The following is a 23,778-nucleotide window of genomic DNA, read 5'->3' as shown; positions in this document are numbered from 1 at the left end:
GACATGCTTAGTGAAGCAAATTGTCGCGGTCCCGTAATTTTTAAATAAGTGTGTTGTGCTAGACATAGCAAGGCTGAGACTTTATGGCCAGAATATGTTACAGTAGTATTGTCAATATTTAGTTAAATAACATGAAGTGTGTCTGTGGAGGAGAAAAGTTTTATCAGCCTAAGTGACATGCTTAGTGAAGCAAATTGTCGCGGTCCCGTAATTTTTTTCAAGTGTGTTGTGCTAGATATGGCAAGGCTGAGACTTTATGGCCTGGAGATGTTACACTAAAATTGTCAGTAATAAGTTAATAGTACTCCAATAAAAATGCTAATTAAAGTTACACACATGCGCTCAAGCAAATTAAATGCTAAAGTTTGATAATTTCTTCTTCCACAAAGCTGTATTGTTACTTTTGTCTATAAGTGCATTTATCTACAGCAGAAACACACACACATATACAGGAGCGAAGTTTCTCAATGGTGGCTAACGTTAACTTACCTCGTATCCCGGTAACTGCGTGTTGTTGGTCAAAGTCACGACGGTGTGTCAAATTAAAATGCTTACCCGTGACACGTAAAAAGTTGAAAGTGAAGTGCCGTAATCTTCATTCCCGTCTCTCTCTCCGTTTTATATCGATCCAGGGCTACTTTACCACGATTGACGCTAAAGAGCTACATGTCTTCACGTGACATGTTTACAAACCTCCTCTGATTAATAATAGTAAATTGGAAGGCTATAAACTAACTCTTTTCTACAGAACGACAAAAGCATATATTGAGAGTACTGCAGAGGACCGACTGCAAGACCGGGCTTTTGTCGTGGGAGTGATTGCCTGATGAGAGACGTGTGCCTTGTTATTGAAACACCACACACACACACACACACACACACACACAGAAAAAGGCGGGAAAAGCGCCAAACCAAAGCATAACCGTGAAATTATTACTGTTTGGCAAATTTAATTAATTTAGTATCTAGCATTATTAGATGTAACGTAGATAATGTAACTTGCATGCAAAGTATTAAATTAAGATTTAAGAATTTAAATACAGGTTATGGGAGTGAGTGATCTCCATAAGCGCCCTCATTAAAAAGCCCAATTTCACAACAGAAATAAACATGTTTACAGCCTGGTACAGAGAACAGTTTTGGGAAATAAACATGTTTACAGCCTGGTACAGAGAACAGTTTTGGTCTCTATAGCTAATTTTACTGTTCATGACAACTGTACTGAGTACAACAGATTTTTATTTTTTTAACTCACCTGTTAAAATGATAGTAAGGCTCAAAGTTATGCAGAATTAACAGCATCAGCACTTGATTGACAGGAAAGTGCCATTACAGATGGCTTATTCAAACACCTAGCCTGTATAACACTATAGTAATTATAGATATATATATATAGAATTAATATATATAATATATATATATATATATATATATATATATTAATATAAGGCGTAGTTGCACCAAAGAAGAAGGATCATATACTTTGCAGGATATACAAGACTTTTTTAAAGGAGAGAAATTGAGCCCAGTACAATGCATAGATAGCAACAGATAGTATAATATGTGAGAAAGACACCTAACAAGTGGTGACGTCATGATTTTTTATGGTTTTTACCCACTGTTCTTTGCATTCATTGTGCTAAATGATACTCAAAAGCAAGATGCATGAGCTGACTCTTGAAACTGTGCAAAACTGCACGTCTGCGATCAGTTAGACAAACAAGAATTAGTTATTGCCTTTGCATCTGGGGAAAGCTGGATCACATTTGAACTGAGAGAAATTTTCTAAAAGGGTAAGCGCATCCCACTTGACTCTTGATTGCGACACCATGATAACCTCTTTCATCCACTCTCAAATCATCAGGACAAAGTCAAGTTGTCGTCAGTTGCTGATTGATTGGCTGGTCATAAGGCAAATGTTTTTAATTGGATAGACAGGGTGGTATTATTTATAAATAATGGTCTCCTCAATACAGTTTTGTGCTTTATTTTGCATTACAGAGTTAAGTCTTCCATTACCAAACTACATGACTTGTTTTGTCAAAGAGAGATTTCCTTTAAAGGGCCACACTGACAGATCTGGATCCCAGAGGCCTTTTACAAAAAGTCAGAGATGGCACAGTAGAACAGGCAAACTATTCTTCATGACCAACATATCCGAACTATCTGCTGTCATCTTAGATAAAGCTGCATTCTGTGGTTCTTCCTTTAAGGAGCACTGCTGTAAAATACTGACAATCAATAAAAAAATTTAAAAAAAGAAAAGCGAGAATAAAGGTAACTAAATAAATAAACATTCAGGTGATTGCCTGTAGCTTACTTGGAACACTGGGTGTTACATTACATAATATTACAGTTCAGTCCATTTGTTGTACTCGTTTTATTATTATTTCGTTTGATAAAAAAATATACACAAGTCACCAAGTGCTTCTGAAATAAAACAAATGCCACAATATCAAAATACTGTACAAAATACTACATGAATGTCATTATTCTGGCTTTGACTGAACAGACCTCTTCCACTTGTCATGTTCATCTCTTTGGCTTCTGTAGATCTTGTTTGGCCTATTGGTGGTGCTGTGAGTTCATATTTGTGGCTTTTGCAACACACTGTACACTGTGTCAATTTCCGCAGGCTGCTCTGCCTGATTCTGAGTGACAGACGGTGAAGTCGATGCCTCTGTTGTCTTGTTGTGTTCTTTCGCATCATTATTGCTGTCACTCCTGCCAGGCGAGGCAGCCTTGTTTGGTACCTGTAAAAAGCTGTAGACGGTATCCACTTCCTGACTTTGCTTTGGCCCCAGTTCCTCTCTTGGGCTGATGGTTGGATTGCTGGTCTCGCTGGGCTGCATGGCGCTCACGTTTTCATAAGAGACATCAGAAGAGGTAGAGGCTCTGGGCACGGATGGTGGCTGTATCTCCACTTGCTGGATTTGCACAAGAGACACAAGAGATGTCTGTGCCTATAAAAAATGCAATAAAATATGTTTTTAAGCAAAATGTCATGCACTACGGCAAGACACCAAAGCACATCTTGAAGAATTGTTCGTGTTTGAAATCATCTAAACACATTTTCCTCAAAAAAACAGAAGAAATTTTCAAGTATACATCCTTAAAGTTAGATCACAAAAATCTATTTAAATATCGATTAGTAAATTCAGCTTACCTGAAATTGATTACATTTGGTTGAACCGTCCCTCTCTGCCACACAGACAATAATTATAATGACGGCGAAACCCACTGCAATTATTGCAACTATTACCACTAATAATACAACATGTGATGTCTTGACTTCAGGATCAGGCTGGCGACTGAAGCCTGGAAAAACATGGAGAAACTTTGTAGTAGATAGGGACCACATAACAACTGGAGCATTACAATAAAGACACAACTCTATATATTTTTTCTAAAGTTAAAGATGAACCCTAGAGAGTGTTATCTTAAAACATCACATTATACTTACACATTGCCTCTATGCTTTTTGAAACAATGCTTCTGCTGACGTCATTATTGCTAATGCAGACAATAGATCTGTTGACAACGGAGGTTGTGATATTGACCTTCCCGAGTGATCCCTGGGATTCTCTGCAACTGTCTTGATCACAGACAAACAACATCCAGTCATGCTGGACGGTACAGTTAACTGTGATGTTGCAGAGATCAGCAGAAATGTTGGGGTGCATTACTGACATCCTGATGACAGGCGTGGGAACAGTTTCTGAAATAGCCAACCAAGCAGATAAAGTAAAGAGTTAGTTTGTATGTCGGCGCCCTCTGTTGGTAGATAGTAAGAAACACAGCAACAACAATAAGGCCTACTGCCTAAAAATAACAGACAATATTAAGTGTGCATTTCTTTCCACCACACAGGACATTCCCGTTATAACTGTATTTTTACATAATTTATTACTTTTGTTTAAATTACAGTACCCTGCCATTTGCTTACATCTACAGCCAGCTCTGTTCACACTAAATTTACATGAAGGTTTCGAGGCAAATGCTCTGTGGCCACTGAAGTCATGGGAAACTAAATGATCTGAAAACATTTTTAATATGGTGTGTGAAATCTTAACACACAACTTTGCATTTTATGTGATCTATGTTGACTTTGTTTGAAGTCACAGTGAAAAAGTCATCTTAAATATAAAGTAATCTTAAATGTGGACTTCAAAATAAACGTTGTATCAGACTCTCATGGTGATTTTAAATAATGAAATCCACAGACCAGTCTATACAAGGTATACACAGGCTAAAGACAAAGAACTGCTTAGAACTTACCTTGAACAGTAAGTATGTGAGTCTCAGATGAAGAACGGCCATTATTACTGAGTTGAACTTCGTAGATGCCACTGTCTGTCTCACTGAGTTCGTTGATACATAAGGAGATGTTACTTGGATTATAATCCACTTTGTTTGTGAAGTTGGGTTGGACCTCTTTATTTAGAACAATAATCATTGTCTTATTAAAAGTCCACATGATATCAGAACTTCCTGCTGATTTTCCAGCTTGTAGACAGAATGAGCTGTTTTTCACGCGGTAGTGCCTCGTCGGTGTGGCCTCTGCTGTAATCCCTAATAAGAAACATTAAATTATATGATTTAAAAGAAAACATCTTGAAATACATTACAAATATTGTTTTGTTTTTTTAAACTAATTAATTACATTTTTTTGTAGCTCGTTGATTATATGTTTTACCAACTAAACAAATGGAAAAATTGTTGTGGCTCTGACATATAACATGCAAATGACGACACAGTTTACGTTCCACTTACCTGCGATAATCCAACAACTCAGAATAAGAAGCATCTTCAATCCACTTAATTCTTTTTGCGTAATGTCAACGAGTCTGAAATGAAAACAGGAAGTTTTACATGGGTTCGATGGATGTACAAGCACATGAATGCAGCAAAGCAATGACAGCAGATGTTAGATATGTGACTTAGAGCGGAAACCACACACAGTGCAGCTGGCAGCTAAAAAAAAAAAGTTCCAATGAAAGAGAAGTGACAGGTAATTTGTTTAAAATCATTTGAATGTTATCCACACAGCCTGATCCAAAACTACTACACTGTAACATGTTTTATTGCAGTAATTTAATGTAATGTTAAGGTAGTTGCATTTTACAAAGTCGGCATAACCTTAACCTTTGCACACTCTCATCACAAAACCAAAGTGCCTCTGTGCATTACCTCTCATCTATCTTGTGTCATGCTCATGTTTAATATTGAGCACAGCTGAATTGATACAGGGCATTACACTGACTGAAGACCTCAACAGAAGTCTTTCTCTTGCTATTTCACCAAAACTTTCTTATATCAAAATTGGAAAAGGTGAGATTTTGCAGATTTGTCCTCATTTGTCTTTTCCGTGTGGGCTGTGCCTTTTACCTGTAGATCTGTTGGGTTTCATAACAAACAATGTGTTTCCTGTGGTTTGTGCAGGAAATGAGCAGCCAGTCTTGTCAGCCTTGCACTTCTAAAGCAATAGCAGTGACATTTGTTTTGTGTATCAAACATAATTATGTGCAAACTATTCACATTGATCTACACAAACAAGGTACATCAATATATATTAAAAGACCTACAGTTTCTGCTTTCTATTAGCTATGTGCTGCATTATGACTAAAAAGAAATCACCTACTGAAGGTGTCATCAGTGGGGATTTTGAACTCATGGAAACTACATCTGGACTTTTTGTTGTACTATATAAAAACTAGTTCTCTACTAAAATGTGATACCATGAACATAATAACAGTTACTGTACATGTCTCCGATACAGCATACATTACTCATTTGGAAATTACATTTCACATGCTCTCCTTTGAACAGAAAATCAGTGCACCAAAGGGAAAAATGTATGTGACAGAAAAGCTATTGGTCCTATGTCAATGAGGATGGACAACTTCTTTTGAAATGAAATAAACCTTTTTTAGCCATTAACTAATCAACTCTAAAAAACTGACAGCCATACCACCCTGAACATGCCCGATCTTGTCTGATCTTGCTAAGCAGGGTCGGGCCTGGTTTGTATTTGGATGGGAGACCGCCTGGGAACACCAGGTGCTGTAAGTGCCATCGGTGTATGAATGGCTAACTCCTCAAACTGATGAGCAGTTGGCAGCTAATGCCATCAGTGCATGAATGGGTGAATGAGATACGTACTGTAAAGCGCTTTGAGTAGTAGGAAGACTATAAAGGCGCTAAATAAGTACAGTCCATTTACCCAGTTTTCATATCACTATCCCAAAAGACCAATTTATTTTTCCAAGTAATGGTGTAGTAATGACACACCTGACTCTGCCTCCGACTCTGCCAGCCTTTGATTTGATGGTTAGGTTAGTAATGTTCAATCATTAGGTGATTAGGTTTATGCAGAAAGACTGAGATTGGTAAGGGTTAGGATAAGATTTTCAGTCCATCAGAGGCAGAGTAGGGAAGGTCATAGCTTTATCAACCTCAGAAAAGAAATATCAGAGTACCCCCCGCCCAGTAACTCATGTCAGCTGGAGTCTTTGTCACTGGGGACCTGTCATGCTCGGATGTTACAGCGAATTCCCCCCCCCGAAACTTCCCAACAATGCAGGAAAAGACCAAAAAAGTACTCAGTTCTCACTTTTCTTATGATGATTTCATTTTCCTGATAAATAATTTTATTGTACCCTTTGAGGGCGTGAAAGGGTGTGAAAGTTTTGGCTTTTAACGTTGATAATGTATACTTGCCTGTGGAGTCAGTTTAAACGGGAATCAATTTGTTTCATGCACACACACATACAGACATGTTGTAAATAATACATTTATTAAAAGAGCCACTTAAAAAAGTGCTTATTTAAAAAGTTAGACCAATGAGCTTCCAGTATTATGAGTGATCCATATACAGTAGGGTTTGCAGAATAAACACGCACACATCATATTTTGTTTTTCATTGGGCTTGTGTGGAGCAGCAGAGGATTTCATTTGAATAGTGGCACTTAATCTTATATTATTATCAAGAGCACGGATTTAAAACAAATCATCAGATGTATAATATACTGATTTTTAAAATCACACTTTATGGGGCATTCAAACAAAAATACGTATAGAAAAAAAAGGTTTTCTGTTAATTCTTCCTGATTCCTTCACTTAAAAATTCAGATATCCAATAATTTTTACCACAATAAACCAAGAAATTGGTTATTTTTAACCAAATATATGCACTAATCTAATACAAAAAGTCAGTTGATTAGGCACACATTGGCAGAATCCACAGACACTTTCATAACCACCGTATGAAAATAAATACAGCAGTAAAAAGATGTGTGTACTTTACAGAAATAACATTGTGCGCTAACAACAATTCATAGGGTATATTGAAAATGTGGAGTTGTGTATCAAATGTCAGGACATAAAAAAAAATACACTGTACAGAGATACATTAACACACACACACACGCACACATACTGTACATGAAATTTAAGGCAGGTCACAAAAAACTTCAGTATTATCACATTCACAAAATTATCCATTCTCAAGCATAAAACCACACACTCACACTCACAAACCCCAAACATAACTACAAGATTTAATCATTTATTACAGTGCATTAAGTATCAAAGTTAGTTCAGTTATTCCCTTGTGAATAATGCCACTTTTCTTTCAAGTTAAAGTGCTTTTAGTAATATTACTAAAAAAGTATTTTACCCCAATAAACGAGAAACATTCATATCACAGAGCACAGTATTTTCATGTGCAACAAGTAACAATGTTGTTAGAAACTATTGGGTACATAAAATATGATACATTCCTTTTAAAATCCTTCGTTAAAAAAATATGGTTCCAGTATTTTCGCCACCTGTTGCAGGTATTTTATTAATTTAAAAAAAAGAAGAAAAAAACAGTACTGTGATTCAGTGATTAACATCCAGTTCAGACATCCAAGTGCACTGCAAAAATCATCTCATAAAGTCAATTTGTCTGTAATTTAGTTTTATTTTAACCTTCCTTCTGTCTTGGTTCAAAGAAGAGACATCATTTCTAGCAAACTCTTGACAGAAGTTGATTTAATTTGGAAAAATATGGCTAAATTAAAGACAGAAATGACCTGAGGTGATTTTTGGTGTTTGAGTATCCTCCAGTTACAGTGAATCAAGTCCTTTCCAAAAAAAAAAAAAAAAAAAAAAAAAAAAAAGTATAGAAAACAGATGACTTGATGCTGTGCTGCACATTTGTACATGTTGGGTTTGTAATTCGCTCCCTTTGTTGGTTTGCAGACACAGATATGATCAGTGTGTTATCCCCACAGTCCTGTGGTTACAGGAGCACATTGTAGGCAGTGTTTGTGTGCGGTTGAGGGGGGGGTGTAGTGAAAAGCCTCCAAGGTGTTCAGTGTGCGTAGGCGTAGTGAGGGTGGAGGAGATATTCTTTTATGAGAGTGTTTGACTTCTTCGGTTGAGCAGCTTGTTTCTTGTCTTCCTGTGTTGACCTAATCTCAGTTTCACATCAGCTTACTGTAACCTTTTTCTTTCTCCTCATACATTACTAATGCGCACACTCAGCGGGCTGCTATCTCTGATGCGCCCTCTTTCTCGACCCCTCTCTTCCCCCCTGTAGCTCTCTTCTAGTCGTATCTTTTCTGGATCCGTCCCATCCTCCTTGCCGCTGCGGTGACGGGACGCCCGTGACGGCGGGCTTGGTGACAGGGACTGCTTGAAGAAGGGTGGTGTTTTGGTTTTGGCCACTTTGTCAAAGAAGGCAAAATCGGCTACATATTTTCCTGAGGGAGACAGAGAGACAACGGGGGGAAACTCGTAGCCCCAGAGGATTTCATCTGGAAGATAGGAGGTCCGAACCTGGCAGGTAGCGGACGTTGGCTCAACTGTGGCGCTCAAGATCACCAGCAGCTCAAAGTCAGCCAGCTCTGGGTCTGTCCAGCCTCCGCCTGAAGGGAAAAAGAGACTTTAGGTTAAACAACAAACTAAGAAAGCCTATGTTTTTTTATATTAGTTTCCTCAAAGTATGAAATCACTTAATGAAAGAGGAATTCAAAGCCGCATTTCTTGTGGCCACTTGAACGCAGCATACCAAGCTTAACCGTGGAGCTGGAGGGGTAGCTTCTTGGGCTCAAGTCATGAATGTTTTATTATTAAATTGTTTATAATCAATACAATATTTAATGTGATTAAGAAACGTTAGGTTAGATTAATTAGACGCCGAACATGAATTGCACCACTACAAACTGCGGCCTCAGTAATAAAAGTATAATTGAATTAACATCTCTGTGACAATGAATGTGAAATTTGGGGAAGATCTGTTGCATTGAATTCCCTTTAAATTATGTAGGTGTATCAAAAGTCTGTTTTCCAATAAACCATAGAACTGAAAACAAAACAGGACTGAGTCATCAATGTATAACCTAGATGTGGTGAAGATGTTGTTTCTTCACACATCCAGCAGACTCATAGCAATATTCTCATACACTTTGAGTCTGGCAGCCTGATGTAACTAAATGTAAGTCCAATATTCACTGTCCTAAAAAAGAATATCTAGCTCTCTGGCTGCTCAGTTCTCCACTGTGTTCACCAGCAAGGCTCTATCTTTGGTGCTGGACAGACAGAATCATCAGTATGTTATTGCTTTTCTGTTGAAAACAGCTGGGTGACACAGTTGCAAGGCAGACAACCACAACAATGAGCTATAATAAGCTAGAATGCTCCATAGAGCTAAGGGGAAGTGCAAACCTGGGTGATCATTCTCTGTGGGGCACTAATGATGCTTTCACTTTACATACAGTTTTATAGTTGCTCACCTACTGTCAGTATGTATAAAGCAACAATATGAGGTAGCAGCAGATAATCTGGCCTCAACAGAACTTTGTTAGTTGTCCCATGAGCTGTTTAACTTTTCTACCATAAAATAACAAAAAAAGGAAAATCATGTTGATTCTGCACTGACTTATAATCAGGTGAATGGTGTCATTCCCACTCTATGTCTGTTTCTATCAGTTTCCTGGCGGACAGTAAAGTAAACTGCTGTAAACTGTAGCTGCTGCAGCTAATGTCAGCACAGTTTGTTAGCCGGGCTGCCCGGGCTGTGAGCTCAGAGCACTGGGAGAATTTTAATGTTTGTACAACAGGTGTTTTGCACCATCGGAAAGAGGAGGTTTTTTAAGGTGGATTCATTCAGTAAAAGTAGTCCAGAGAGTGGGATACGTAGGTAAGGAAAGAAGACACACACAAACAGACACAAGACTCATCCCAAAAAACACTTGAACAGGGCAGAACACTTATTAACCCTTTTCGGAAGAGACACACAAAAAGCTGCTGCAAACATTCAATAGATTTAAAAAACAAATGCAATACATACTTCATCAACACACAACCACAGTAACACGAAGGACACGCTAGAGGACATAGGCACTCAAACAAGCACACACCTGCATCAACAGGCCTCACTCAGAATGCAGACTCTGTCATCTGTCTAAACAGCCCTTACCCTAACCCAGACCCAAAACCGCTCCCACCGGGGAAAAAAACACCAGGTTTCGCAACCGCTTGTACACACTGCAACAAACTTGGTTGAGGCATTCTTTATATTGGCCTGTAATGGGCGGTGCAAAGGGCTCATCTGCATGTAGTGATCTTCCTTTCATCCCTAGTAGTATGGTTAGAGATGACCATCTGTCAGGTGGTCAGTCGTTCCACCACTTTTGGTCATGGATCACAGGCAATGAATCCTGACGATGTTGATACACTAAGGAGAAAATTTCTAAATGTACTGTCCATCAGCTATACTTTGTGTTTCGTGCTAATTAGCAAATGTTACCTTGGAAAAATGGTAAATAAACACTTTATCTGGTGTACTTCTTGCTATTTTGAGCACATAAGTGTGTTTACTGTCAATTATGGCAAAATGCAGTGTACTGTGATGAATGGTGTAATCATAGCGGTCAAAAAGTTGAGTCTGGACACCTCTTGCCCTCAGTGGCTACAGAGCCGAATGGAGGGACCACTGGTGGAAGCTGCTTTAGCTGAAATGGTTGCAGTTGGCAGTCAAATGTCAATGCAGCAAAGAGGAATAAGTTATGAAATGTTATTATCATCATTTCCAATAAAGTGCAACGGCTGTACTCGAAGTGAGAACGCCCTGCAGAAATTAGCGCACCATGCCAGGAAGTACACAGTGCACTACAATGATGTGTACTAACGGAAGCATCCGAATTGAGACACAGTATATGACAGCGAACATGGAAAGTTATACTTGCTTAACAGCAGCACGCAAATGTAAGCACTGAGTTCAAAGCACTATCTTAGAGTGGCAGCCTCTTAGTTTCTTTGCCGTTAATTTTCATAACATGTTTGACATTCATATGGCGAGCTACTAGGTGTTACTTATGCACATCATCAGCCAAGTGACGAGTGCAATATTTCTCTTTCCGCATTTTGCCTCCCAAAACTATACAATAAACAATATTGCATGATAAAACTGGACTATTTTGGTGACTTTTCTTGTCTGCTAGCCACTAATTCGTCTGTTGTTTCAGACCATGTGATCACCTGCTCATCTCACCTAACTTAAAACATTTTCCCACCACCCACACTTCTCAACCAGAAAGCATTTTTTCGTTATCGGTTTCATCATCCCTCAGTTCTATAGAAAATAAAGTCCTTGAATGAGTCATCAATGGTGCACACACACAGTCAGCCTTGTGTGGTACAATACAAATACATGATTAAGAGGAAATTCTTGATAATCCAGCTCAGAGGTATCGACAGCCATGACCTCCCTCCTATATACTGTCTCCACAGTGACTCATAGTCAGTTCCCTGCTGAAGGTCCCTTATATTTTTGAACATGTTGAGAACATAAAACCAGCTTTGCAGGGAGCTTGAAGTGTGCTCAGTCATGAATGCATGTCCAAGAAATGCAGACTTGTCCAAATGTCCATTAAGGACACCTATCCAACCAGTCAACCATCCATCCATGAGCTATACATAATTATCCTGTGCAGGATTGCAGGGAGCTGCAGCAGCCAACTAGGCCACACAGGATACCAGTCTATCACTGGGCAAAAGAGTTATTATGTTTTGTCTTTTTTTCTTCTTTGTTTAATAAATCTAATAAACAGAGCTACTTATCATATTTAAGTTACAAGAACTGTTCAGTGCTTTGCATGAGTGCTTTTAGGGCATCACATCCTGGATTCAGTCAACACTGGGGACCTGGCAACAAAAATAGGCTACTGTTACAGTTGGCACCAAGAACAGGGATTACTGAAGTACTGTGGATGGCATTATGTGTGTTGTAATGTAATCTCTTAAATATGGCAACAGGTAAATTAACTGGAAGTTCAAGTTTCACTACAGTGAGGCTAATCATAATGACAAGAGGGAAAAGTGCAGCTGGAGGGGAGATGACATGACAGACAATGATGACAGAAACCAAGGCAGAAATGAAAGTTCAAGTTAAAGGGCAGAGCATAAAGGTACTGTAAGGACGGGAACTGATCACAACAAATCAGAAAACCAAGTGTGTCATGTGAAGCCAAGAATAGAAATAAAAGAAGCTGTCTGGAGTAAATGAGTAGTGTGAGCGTAAATCACGCAGCGATCAGAAGTCCTTTGTGGCTTTCAGCACTGAGAGGTCTGTGCGGCTGTAAGTGGATCTGTGCAGGCTTCGTGTCAGCACCCCGGACTGTACAGCATTGTGCTCTAATGAGGGGTGTCTCTGGCGATCTCTCTCACACACATTCCAGCCAGCGAAACCCTCTCCTCCAGTGCCAAACCAGCCCAACTCCAGGCAGTTAGAGGCAGCCAAGAACGCAGCACATGACCATAAATACCAATACACCTACATACACATACATACTGAACGTACAGTTATTCTCCAGAGACATATGAACTTCTGACCTCAAATAAAGATATTGCCTGTTTCATAAAACATATTACACCTGATGCCATTACTTTCCAATATTTATATTAATATATAAGCCTAAAAAAAAAACATTGTGTGTGACATGAAAATAAATGTGTTAAGACTAGTTTTCGTCTTGCTATTTGTTCATCAGACATGCCAGACAACTTGACATGAGAGTCATGATCTACCTTTTGCCGCCCAGGCCCTGAGGGGGCTGTTGTCGTCAATGATGTGGTAGAAAGTCAAGGGGATGATGAGGAATGGGCTGTCGCTGGACGTGTCCACCTGGAAAGGCACGTTTCGCTGGTCCAGCCGTACTGTCTCACCCTCCTTTGTCAGGGACGTCTGAAGGAACTTCCCCGTCACCTGGGAGCCAAGATGGAGTCAGTAAATGTAGCCAAGAGGTTGCAGAAGGCATCCTGTAACCAAAAGGCCCCAGGTTTAATACCTGCAACGGCCAGTACCTTCAGCATGCCACTGACTGACTTGCTCAATCAGTGCCATTAGTTACATAGATTATTATAGTTAAGCAAGCATTCAAAAAAGGCTTATATTGGCTTGTAGCATGGACAGATTTTCCAGTCTACTACACATATGCTGTAAACCCAGCTGCATCTGCTCCCATCACCCTGTGTGTGGAATCGCTCTGCTTCCTGGGAACCATCATCTCCCAGGACCTCAAGTTGATTCTGAACATCAGCTCCCTCATCAAGAAAGCCCAGCAGAGGATATACTTCCTGCGGCAACTGAAGAAGTTCAATCTGCTAAAGACAATGATGGTGCACTTCTAAACCTCCATGCATTTTCCGTCTTTTAAAGACCTGTACTCCTTCAGGACTCTGAGGCATGCAAGATTGTGGCTGATGCCTCCCACCCCAGACACAAACTTTTTGAGACACCCCCTTCCAGCAGGAGGTTGCGTTCCATCAGGACCAAAACTTAAGCCACAAAACCGTTTTTCCTGACTCCCAATGGCCACCTCTGACACTGACTCTGATCATCCACCCACCCAGACCCTACATGTTGCATATACGGACTGTTTGCATTAACTTTAACGCAGTAGTCCAAAGGATTTGGACTATTTTAGTCCATGATAAATTTCTTGCACATTTAAATACTGTGCATACTGTGAACTTTTGGACATTACCTGGTTAATACTTGCACATTCCTGCACAAACTGTACAGCTCTATTCATAAGAAAACATAGTTTATATATTTGTATTCTAGTACTTGATTGTTTTTCTTCCTGGCATTTTTTACTTAATGTTTGTAATGCACCATAAACACCAAGACAATAAGGCAATAAACCTGATTCTTATACATGCTTATACACCGTAGTCTAGACTACTTGACATTACAACGGTCCTTTTAAAGAGCTTATGGTTCTCATGAAAGCCTTTCTGTTCTTTTTCTTCGCTGCATGCGCTTCCAGGAAAGACTGTACGTCAGTGTCAACGGGTTCATATCCATTTGGCATCAGGTGAAATCGAAAGCATACACAGAAATACAAGACAGACACACACAAAGGGTATCAAATACACTAGGGTTGTAATTACAGTACTACTGATAAACTTCAACTGCCCCAATAGAAACGAATAATACTCAAAATACAAACTTGCATACCTGGCATCCTAACAACAGGCTTTTGCGCATGTTGGCAACTCTGATCATGAGGCAGGGCCGACCCTCATGATTTGACACAACAGCATGTTGACTAAACTTCACTGTCTCGCCTCTCTTCTTGGGACGAGCGACCTACAAGAGAAGGAAAACAGTATTTATAAAGGGGTGTAACCCCCTAGTCCAAGCCGGCTGTGTTACTAGATCTTGTGGATATCTGGCTTTCTCTTTGCATGGTCAAGTCTTAACTTGCATTAGTAATTGTTGCACCAACAAAGTGTGTTTATGGACAATAGTTTTCTGAAGTAATATCCTTTATGCAAACATGTCATTTTAGTGCAGCGTCAAAGGTCACAGGAGTGTTTCTTTTTCTCCATAGCAAGCACATATTACTTAAGAGAGCACATGCCACAATTTCCAATTTTTCATCCCTTCTTTAACAATCATGTTTTGCCATTCCTGTTTTACACCAGACTAAAAACTACATCTGACTACCTTTGCCAGAAAGGTGCCTGTGATGAAGATCTCCATCACCATGGTGATGACCAGCTGAAAGATGAGCAGGACAATGGCCACAGGACACTCTTCTGTGATGCACCGGAAGCCGTAACCAATTGTGGTCTGAGACTCCAAAGAAAAAAGGAAGGCTCCCGTCAGGGTCTTCACCTCCATTACACATGGGGTATGGTTGGAGGGGGGATCAAACTCTGGAGGACCGGAGGAAGAACAGAAGATCTTGGTTTTAGGGGTGTAAACAAATTATCAAAGAACATTTTGTTCCCTCTCTCAGTGTTCTGCCAGATCTTTCTCATGTTCTTTCTACAATGCAAAACTGTATTCCTGCGTGTCTTTCTTTCATTCACAAAAAAGTACACCATGGGTTGTTTTTTACAAAAAGCCAAAGGACATGGGTAAAGACATTTTTTTGTTGTTCTCTTGTCACAGCATGAATTCACTCTGAGCTCTCTGGAAACTGAATATATTAAAATAATTACTATTTGATCTTGGCATTAAAAAAGGAGTCAAAAACATTTTCCTGGCAACATGGAATAATTATTTAGTAACCACAGAAGAGTGTGATTCACTTTAGATCATTAAAAGTCAGGGGATCACCAAAGTCATTAATCTAACTTGATGGCTTTCCTACTTATTTTTAAAAACTTTTTTTTTCCTCTGACTCTCCACTATCACCCCTCCTTCCTTCTTACCCAGCAGATCTCCATGCACCATTGCAACTAGGTACCAGAGCACTCCAAACAGGAACCAGGTCCCAGCAAAGGTGGCAGCAAAAAGGAAGAACTTGTAGCGCCATTGCATGTCCAGGAAAGTCGTCCATAGGTCCCGGAGGTACAGCGCCCCTCGTCCACTTACATGCTCGATTCGTACATTGCTTCGTCCATCTTTGGAGAGCACACGGCGCCTCCTTCGCAGTGCATTGGGCCCTCCGGCTGCTGCTCCTACTCCACCTGCACCAGCACCTCCGTTCCCCCCTGTGGAGCCCAGCAGGGGCTTGGTGATGTCAGTCTGTGTCTGGGAGTGGCATACTTTCTGAGGGGAGGAACTCTCAGAGGAGGGGGGAGTGGCTGAGGTCATGGCGGGCACTACAGGGGGTAAGAAGAAAGGCCGTCAGATCAAGTGAACAGCAGGTGAGTCCAAATGAAAAGGCGCAGGATGTGTGAAGAACAGAAAGAAGAGAACATTTGAGAACCACATGAATGAGAAAAATGACAGAGTGGAGATTAGAAGCACAGCTTTCACTGGGCAGTGTTGTGGCTGTTCACGGAGGTCCATTTAAGCCCCTTTCCTTTTCACCAGAGGCAGCTGGCCTTGTCAAAATAAAAGCCTTCTTTCAGCATGAAGGCACAGCTGCTCTTTCACTTTAAAAGTTTGGTAGCGTAAGCTCATTCACGTGTCCGTTGCACAAGACGGCTACTGAATTGAGATGAGGAGAAAAAAAAGTCTTTAAATTTGAATCAAGGACGCTGAGATCTCCTAGTGGACCACCCTCTTTCATTTTGCTCAAAGCTGTTTTCGTACTCTACCCTTCCCTGTTTGTGCTGTTTTTACTTGAATAGAGACCTCAGTTATGTAGCAGATGTGACATGCAGATGTGTGTTCTTTTAGATCTGCTTCATGAGAAGTTGTCCGCTGTGGAGAACGTTAGTAAACATCCCCGTCTGACATTTTTTATGGAGTCTAGAAGTTGCTTTGTGATGTCCAATTTTGCATTTGAATGAACAGGATCGTATCACATCTACTATCCAGCAAATCATTTTCCAAGCCAACAGCGACCATGAACACCAGCATACTGTATGTCAAAGGAGCCACAACAACTAAACAGGCTGGAACGTTGAACTAATGCATGCAAACAGTTTTTGTTTCTTGTCTCCACTTCTGTCAGTGCGCATTACATCTTTTACTCTTGAGGAGTACAGTACATTTAAACATTATCAAATTAAAACTCTGCCAAACCTCAAACAATTAGAGCAAGCGCTAGTTACTAGATATATTTCATAAACCCAAATCACCCTTAATTGTAACTGGGTTATTTCCGTATTATAGACATACTGATGACAACAACTGTTAAAAAAGTCAAGCCTCTAGCGACTGACCTCACTGATGCTCTTGTGGCTCAGTTGGAGCAAAGCCCTGCAACCAGTTTCCTAAACCTTGTTGAAAGCCTTCCTCGAAGGCTGGATGCATGTGGCTTTGGTGTTATTATTAATTAGATTTGTTAAATATGGCTGATGTCAATGAATAATGGTGTATTTGTAGTCCCATACACTCAAGCTAAGTGCTTGTTGTCACTGAACGAGAGTCACATGAATGCCTCTGTCAGAGAATAATGGGATGCGATGGATGAGTTTATAACTGGCAGTGAGTGTCAGCAGTATATCGACATAATGAGAAGTTCCCCACCCTACTCCTGGGTGCCATGGACACTTATTGTCACCGTGCGGGTCGTTCCTTGTACAAACAGTTTTACCCTCATCTTGGCTGCAGTTTTTCTTTCTCCAAGTCCTTTTTTCTTTTCTTCTCTCTTGCTCTCACTCACTGTTCACTAAATGGCCCCTTTTGTTTTAAACTTCCTCTGCTTTCCGGAGCAAATATAACAAAACCAAAAACAAAACAACACAAACAAAAGCCTAAGAACCAAGACGATCTGATACGCTCTGTCCTTTCCTGTCCTTTCTGACCCTTCTCTCTCCTCTCTCCATGCCGGAGCTCACACTGAGTGAATGAATAGAGATCTGTGTTGATGTCTGTGCTCTGAATACTAAGATATGGAGGGGGAGAGAGAGGGCAGGGAGGCGGGGTCAAGAGGAGGCCCATGTGATTGGCCGTGTCAATCTCCAGCTGAACTCTGAACCCTGCGGAGCTCCTGCCTACACATACAGTAAACACACACTCGTGTATTGGACATATAGACCTTTTGAACAGTTAGATCGCAATACAATACTATTTATTGTCCAAAAGGAATGTTTGGTTTGGAAAGCAAGGACGTATAGCAGCTGGCATCTGTATTAATATTAATTCACTACTTAAAGGTTTCTATATTTTTCTCATTGTCACGAAAACCTACGAAATACCAAACTAACAATACATTAATCCATTATTTCCAACTTCCCTACAGAGTCTGTTTAATTGACTGTTGAATTGAATTCACCTGTTCAAATTATATTAAGGCTGCTTTGATTAACAGGTGGGTGCTGTTACCGATTGTTTGAGCACCCAGGTCCACCAACTATCAATGTATTTGCCCATTTTAAGATTGGTGACAGAGGGAGGACTGCCAAGAAAGCAGTGGCCATAGCTTTTAATCTGAGCTTTCCTGGGCTCTTCAGAAACCTGTGGGTGATGTAATGGAAACTACGTCCATGTTTTATACAGTCGTGGAGCTTTAACGCTGAAGACTACATCAGCACATTGCTGCCACACCATAAAAAGAAGAAATGAAATGTTTATTGTTTTAAAAAGATGAATATTACGCGGAAAACATCTTGTTACAGCAATAAACTTTTAAAGTTATAATGATACTGTTCTGTTTGGACCGAGTTGTGCAGTTCTTGGACAAGTGTGAGGCCGATGGTTCGATTAGTAGGACAATATTTGGGTAGTGTATCGGTCTTGCTGACAGTAATTCTGATGGATTCCCTCTCTTGTAAAAATGACTTTTCCCACTCATTTGACGACCACGATCAAGGTTAGGATCTCTTCCTCTCTGTCCGACTCGCCGTCCCTCTCCTTCCCTCTGTCCTGTGCTCACAAGAATCCTTTGTTTCCGACGAGATGAAAGGGACAAAAGCCACCATTGAAAAATACGACTGGGTGAGCGAGTGAGTGAAAGAGGGAGCAAACTTAGATGGGAAGAGGAGAGCGGTACGAAGCGTCAAAGTGTGTATGTGCGCGTGGTGTGTGTTTGCGGACGCGTTTGATCGTGTATGAGTATGCAGTGCTTGACATTGTGAGGGGGCAGAGATGGGGTGGGGTGGGTAGGAGGGAGAATAATTGGGTTTCGGGTGACAAAAGGAGTGAAAGAGGAAGAGGATGAGAAATGGATGGCGAAGGAGAGTGAGGAAGGGGTCTGTGGAGTGAAGGTGGAGGAAACAGATCGGTGACAAAAGACGGTCATTAGTATTCCAGAGGAGGGAGTAATCCCTTCCACTCAGTGCCCCTGTCCAGTGTCCACAGCCATAAAGAACCCCCAGCAGCCAGTACACTGTGCTGAAAGGACTCAATACAACACGGCTTGAATGGCTGTGACCAGTGTCCACACCACAGCAGCCTCTGCACTAGACTGAAAGGACTGTCTAAACATCAACACAGGCCGTGCCAAGAAGGCATCTGCGCAGCCAACACAAGACGTTGAAACCCCGTTGAAAACTTACTGGAGCCAAACTGAGCACCCCATATTGCCGTACAAATGAGCTGCTGTTGTGTCACTGTGTCTCTATATATATACAGTGAATGATTTCAGACAGTCTCTTCTTTCATTTCCGTTTTTTTTTCCTCTCCACTTGTCTTGCTATTGCTGGCGGTAAGTAAAAAGTCATAGTCTTGATTGCTTCAGACAGTCGGGAACACGCATTCACATTCATTAGGACCTGACAGCACCAAATCTGATTTAAAAGATGATTGTTGGCGCAAAATTACCTACTACATCATCTAATGTTCAGCCAGCTTACAAACAATTCAACTAGACTATAGTGTGGAAGCATTTGGTGGCTTTTTATTTTTATTATATGATATTATATGATTGTGAAAAATCAGCGTTTAGTTTACAATAAATCACAGTCACTGAACGCCCGGACAGTGTGTAATAGTGAAACTAACCAAAAGAGTCTCCACCACCAACGCAATACACACAGATATTTCAAGACTTCCTGCGCAGACAGGAAGTTAAGAGATAAAATTACAACTACAGTCTGAGTACTTCTTTATTTCTCAAAATAGATCAATATGGAAACATCATATATGATCACTGTCAGGAGGCCACATATAAATTAACCCTTAATATTAATAATATTTTTATTTTTATCTCCAAAATTTCCCTATCCTGTGAAAACCATGTATCAAAAATATCAACTTTTAACAAAGTAGAACAATAGTCAGCTCTGTGCTTCATTTCAGATAATAAAAATTAATACTTTAATCACATTTTCTTAAAATCTTAAAAATGTGTTTTGTTGTTTTGTTGTTGTTGTTGTTGTTGTTGTTGTAGTGTAGTAGTGTTTCCATTGTCTTGTCTGTTTGTTCATTTCAAACAAATCTGCAAATGGTACTTTGTACGGGCATTAATGATAACTATATCGAAACAGTCACACTAATGGTCATTTTTTGTTTACAAATTCACAAATGTTACTAGTTACGTTTACACTGTATCATAACCAATTTAATTTAAGCAAAACCTTGAAAATTATTGTATCCTGAAAGATTTTTAAACACAAAAAAACGAACCTGTCCATCATACATATAATCTTTATTCTGCCCCCCTACAGAAAACCGTGGTTTGGAAGTTACTGTCGATACTTCTCGGAAATAAATCATGTAAATATACCCTGTAGTGTACCTTTGATCATTTTGACTGTTACATGAAGCCCCCCGTGGGAGCTCCCTAAAACCCCCCAGAGGCCAATGTGGCAGATGTCAAAGCATGAATAAACTGGTTTATAGGTTTTAACACTAACTCATTCAATTACCAAATCCACTCAATGGTATTCCAATGTCTTTCCAACCCAACCCCAAAGCTTGTGATACATACTATAAGAGACTTATTTATAGGGCTATATAGGGCCTTATGCTGCTGTATAAGAGCAAAGTTTGGGTACTAAAGGTGTCAGTATGCTTGAAATGACTATTTTGTTTGATCCATCATCTGACCATGCGTGAAGACATACTGGCATACAAGTCATAGAGAGATGGAATGATGATTCAAATGGGGATAACAGGGAATCAAGTCAATCCTCTGATGCATTCATGGTGTTGCATCATGACAAAATGCTAAAAGAGGACTTTCACGTTAAAGTTTCTCACTTCCACGAAGTTGGTCAATGGTTGCCTGAAGCTGGCATCATTGCTGAGTACAAAAACTATCGTATGTAGTCCCATCAGGAAGGTGGTGTGGTCAGAGGGTTTCAAGAGCTTTTTGACCATCCAACAAACTCTGATTAAAGCATACCGAGAACTTAACTTTTCCTGTTTTTTCAATGTAATCAAGGCAGCAGTTATTTTCCTCCTCATGGAAAGAACAGCAGTTGTATATAAACCTGCAACTTAAACTTACATCTGCATTCTGTATGCATCATCTGCATTCACGTTAACATAATCTACCTTAATGTAGAATTTAACAACAGGAAGCAAATGTAAGCAGTAACCATGGCTTTTAGACGTTTGTCTCATGTGTCTGTGTCCGGCAGTCTCGCCGTCTAAATCTAACACTTCCTTAAAGAGAGAGTTACGGCATTGACCTAAATTAAACAATGGAAAGCAGCTGTTGGCCACTATGCTGTAACTTAGCGCTGACTTTTACCATCTTTTTCCAAGTTGGTAGTAGCCAAATGTCTGTCTCCTTGCTGTAAATCTGGTTTTACTACTGAAGTGGTGAGGATTCCTCAATGAGAAGTTGGGGTTTGTTTTGGTTTTCAGAGTCTAGACTTTTTGTAGCGTCAAAACGCCATCAAACTCACAAGTCCTCCAATATTTTCTGTTACTATCAGCACTATACTTTAACTCCTGTTGGTCAGCTATATTTCCCATGCAGACATGTACCACTCTGCTATTGTAAACTATATTGACCACGGGATCTGTTGGGGACACGTGTAGTATGTGGTACTGTACAAAAACATAATTCATACAGTACAGGACTTTAAGGATTTTATGCATTTCGACCCAGATAATTCTCGTAGTATTTCGTAGTAGTACAGATCTGTTAGTGGAATCTTATCTATTGTTACACATCGCTAATCACCTCCGCACTGTAAACACAACACCCGCAGCAAGACTGAGCAACTGTTTGAACGTTAACCTCAAGCCATTAAAAAGTTTTTAGGATTTACAGTATGTTTCTGCTGATTATTTAAACATAAAATTACACCTTTATAGCAGACCTTGATATATGATAGGATAACTATGAGGGCACAAGATGAATATCAAAGCCAAAAACAAGTGTATTTTGGGATGTTAGAGGAATGTCACAATGCAGTAGTGTAGGGAAATAACAGAAAAGGAAATTAAAGGTACAGTAGACCATTAGGACAGACACTAGAAATATAAAGATAATATAAAGAAAGAAGTATATTTGATGACACTGAAATTTCATCAAGATGATCATAACACAACTGTATGGTAAGTAAATAGATAGCACCAACACTTGGCCTGCACACAAATCAAATAAACTGTCAGATCTTGACATAATTTTCACACTTGAATCAAAAAAGAAACTTGATTTTAAACTGTTTATGTGTCTCTTACCTCTCTGCTGACTCTGTAACAGAAGTTCACTTGGACCACAGCTTGGAAACTTGAAGATTTAATTACTTTCTCTGTGCAGCAGACATGTGAAAAACACAGAAAGTGAACAATAGTTAAAAAAAAGATTGGAGGCACAAAAAAACAACAAAAAAAACAAGAATTTTCACGGCTGTGATCGACAAGCTCTCGTTGACAGCTCGAACAAGTCACCTCTCACTTTGACATCACATTGTTTGCATGTTTTTTCTCTTGCAGTCCCTCTACGTCGTTGTCATCTTGTATTTTAAAAAAGAAAAAACGCCGTCAGAAGAGAGGCCTGGACGAGTATTGACCGGTGTTCGGTCGGTGTCTCCCGGCACACTGGTACTGGCAGTACCGGTTCTGGCTCACTGTTAGTGGGTCATTATGTAATCAGATGAGCACAGTTTGCGATTCCCCTTCTTCTTCTTGCATGTGAAGCAGAGAGAGAGCCCTGTGTGCTCGGACAGAGAGAAGTTAAAGAAGCCTGTGCTGTCCACTCCTCCCGGACCCCCCTGCACGCCTCGCTATATAAACCCAAAACTATTCAGACAGCCGCTGTTTCACGACATTTTTAATTCATTAATTCAACTCTCCTCCCAGCTTCTCCTCCTACCCTCCCTCTCCCTGACTGTACACTATAAAAGGGCCTCTTTGTTGCAAGGCCTCCTCCGCTGTTTCAGCCTTTGTCAACTTTCTCATGTAAATGTTTGATGGTTATAAGATACAAGCCTGGAAGTTGTTGCACTGCAACGGAGGTATTTACAAATCAAAGACAGAAAGAAAAAAAAGAGCTCTTTTCTTGTGCACTTGGCCGCTTGCAGTTTTGCGTTGGCCAGTGTGCACTGAATGGATAATGTCGGTGCATCTCTGTGAGGCTGTGCCATGTCCGCCTGCAAGGAGGAGGGGGACTCTGTTGTGTATAAGCGAGTACACATGGTCATGCTGTGAATGGACAGCACAGGATGAATTAATTCATCCCCGTGGTGGTAGAAAGTAACTAAGTACAAGTACTGTGCTGAAGAACAATTGTTTTATTTACTGTATATTCCATTCATAATACACTTCAGAGGGAAATTAACTTTTCTAGGCACTTTTATTCTTGAAATTTGGAGTACATTTTGCCAATAATATTTCCGTACTTTTACTTTGAATTCAGTACTTTTAGTTGCTGATTGCAACCCCGTCGCCTCACCCTCTCCTGCCTATAGAGTGAAGGAGAAACTATGGTGGCTGTGAGAAACACTAAACGCCCCTTTTAAGTTAAGACAAGATGACGA

The 23,778-nt window shown here is 40.1% G+C and overlaps 2 protein-coding genes and 1 pseudogene across 3 annotated transcripts; 1 reads left to right on the top strand and 2 right to left on the bottom strand.

The window, feature by feature from the left end:
- Positions 1–2,365: 2,365 nt before the first annotated feature.
- On the bottom strand, positions 2,366–4,947 carry LOC104932308 (uncharacterized). Its single transcript, XM_010747488.3, has 5 exons — positions 4,774–4,947; positions 4,279–4,572; positions 3,464–3,718; positions 3,167–3,318; positions 2,366–2,963 (listed from the first exon to the last, which is right to left on the bottom strand). The coding sequence occupies exons 1-5, from the start codon at positions 4,805–4,807 to the stop codon at positions 2,586–2,588; spliced, it is 1,113 nt and encodes a 370-aa protein (XP_010745790.3). The 5' UTR covers positions 4,808–4,947; the 3' UTR covers positions 2,366–2,585.
- Positions 4,948–5,957: 1,010 nt separating this feature from the next.
- Positions 5,958–6,072, top strand: LOC113747668 (uncharacterized; annotated as a pseudogene).
- Positions 6,073–6,777: 705 nt separating this feature from the next.
- Positions 6,778–23,333, bottom strand: kcnj10a (potassium inwardly rectifying channel subfamily J member 10a). 2 transcript variants are annotated; one of them, XM_010747487.3, is made up of 7 exons: positions 22,691–23,333; positions 22,481–22,551; positions 15,718–16,110; positions 15,005–15,216; positions 14,513–14,644; positions 13,078–13,255; positions 6,778–8,915 (listed from the first exon to the last, which is right to left on the bottom strand). In XM_010747487.3, the coding sequence occupies exons 3-7, from the start codon at positions 16,100–16,102 to the stop codon at positions 8,506–8,508; spliced, it is 1,317 nt and encodes a 438-aa protein (XP_010745789.1). In that variant the 5' UTR covers positions 16,103–16,110; positions 22,481–22,551; positions 22,691–23,333; the 3' UTR covers positions 6,778–8,505. The 2 variants fall into 2 exon arrangements, with proteins under 2 accessions (XP_010745789.1, XP_019120184.1); XM_019264639.2 differs by having other exon boundaries at positions 22,698–23,333.
- Positions 23,334–23,778: the final 445 nt, after the last annotated feature.

This window comes from Larimichthys crocea, chromosome XIV (assembly GCF_000972845.2).
Source record: "Larimichthys crocea isolate SSNF chromosome XIV, L_crocea_2.0, whole genome shotgun sequence".
NCBI lineage: Eukaryota > Metazoa > Chordata > Actinopteri > Sciaenidae > Larimichthys > Larimichthys crocea.
This window is presented reverse-complemented; position numbering and strand designations above follow the sequence as displayed.